The 1,092-nt window shown below is 52.0% G+C and overlaps 1 protein-coding gene across 1 annotated transcript in view; it reads left to right on the top strand.

Moving 5' to 3' along the window:
- Window positions 1-319: 319 nt before the first annotated feature.
- EMH_0015360 (40S ribosomal protein S11, putative) overlaps window positions 320-1,092 on the top strand; it is a gene marked incomplete at both ends in the record, with an annotated part of 1,848 nt that continues 1,075 nt past the window's right edge. Inside the window, 2 exons of the mRNA XM_013495491.1 lie at window positions 320-346; window positions 846-935. Of these exons, the coding sequence (XP_013350945.1) occupies window positions 320-346; window positions 846-935 (117 nt within the window). The remainder of the gene's footprint in view (window positions 347-845; window positions 936-1,092) is intronic.

Genomic DNA, 1,092 nt, shown 5'->3' on the forward strand with positions numbered 1-1,092 from the left:
CTTCTACGATACATTCNCAACTTGTTTGTCGCTGCTACGCATGGGGGTCAACCTTTAAGCATTCAGCGCTTCTTCTACGATACATTCAATAGAAAATTAATTTGGTTGATGTTGGTTTATTTCAACGTTCTCACGCTACTGCTGCAGCTGATGCTTACGGTACGTTGGGGCTGCCCAGCGCACCCCAGGCTGTGGGGGCTGTCACAATCGTCGGTGAATATCGGGACGGCGGGACTGCTGAAGTTGGCTTTGTTTTCGTCGTGCAATCTTTGAAGCTGAGCCCATGCAAAAGGAACTGACCAAATTCTGGCAGTAGACGATGTCGGCAACTCAGCAGGATGTGCAGGTGAGTCCAGAGGGGAGCCTTGCCTCCCGTAAGGCTGGGAGAAGACCCTTCACTGTTACAAATATCACGCTTTTTAGTCAGTTTAGAGTATATGAGAATATGTTTTTCAAATGCATGGTCATCTGGCACTTCGAACGCTTCTGGCGGCTGCTAGGTGAAGTACCGGATCACTCGACAGTAGCGCATGCCTGCAGTGTTGGAAGGAGCAGCAGGCCATCAGATTGTGCGGCCTACTAATGAAGTAGTAGCTCTCACTCCCACTGTTTCTGCATTGTGTAATGGGGTCGATATATAGCAGCAGTGTTTTCGAATGTAGTGGGTGACCGGGGCCTCTTCCCCACAGTAGTGCCTATGCGAACTTCTTGCCAGTGGAATGCAGAGCGCAGCTCCTTCCTGTGTATCCGACGTGGCCATGCAACCGTCGCAGCGAGGAGCGCAACTTTCAGGGCGGATGATAAGCGGGGAGTGTGCGTTGTTTCCCATGTGTATGTCATCGCAGACAGAGAAGGCCTTCCAGCGGCAGCAGGGGGCCTCTCAGTTGGCCCTTGCCCAGTCTGCCAAAAGGAGAGGAAAGACGAGATACTGGAGGGTAAGCAGTTGTATGCAGACCATTAGATCGCTCCGCCTGCGGCGCCATTGCCGTCTTCCCACGGACGCTATCTTAGCTGTGGCATTTGGTATGTTTTTTTGTCCTGTTTCTCTAGGAGGTAGGACTGGGTTTTGCCACACCCCGCTTGGCAAAGGAA

Source organism: Eimeria mitis, genomic scaffold (assembly GCF_000499745.2).
Source record: "Eimeria mitis Houghton genomic scaffold, Emh_scaff16, whole genome shotgun sequence".
NCBI lineage: Eukaryota > Apicomplexa > Conoidasida > Eucoccidiorida > Eimeriidae > Eimeria > Eimeria mitis.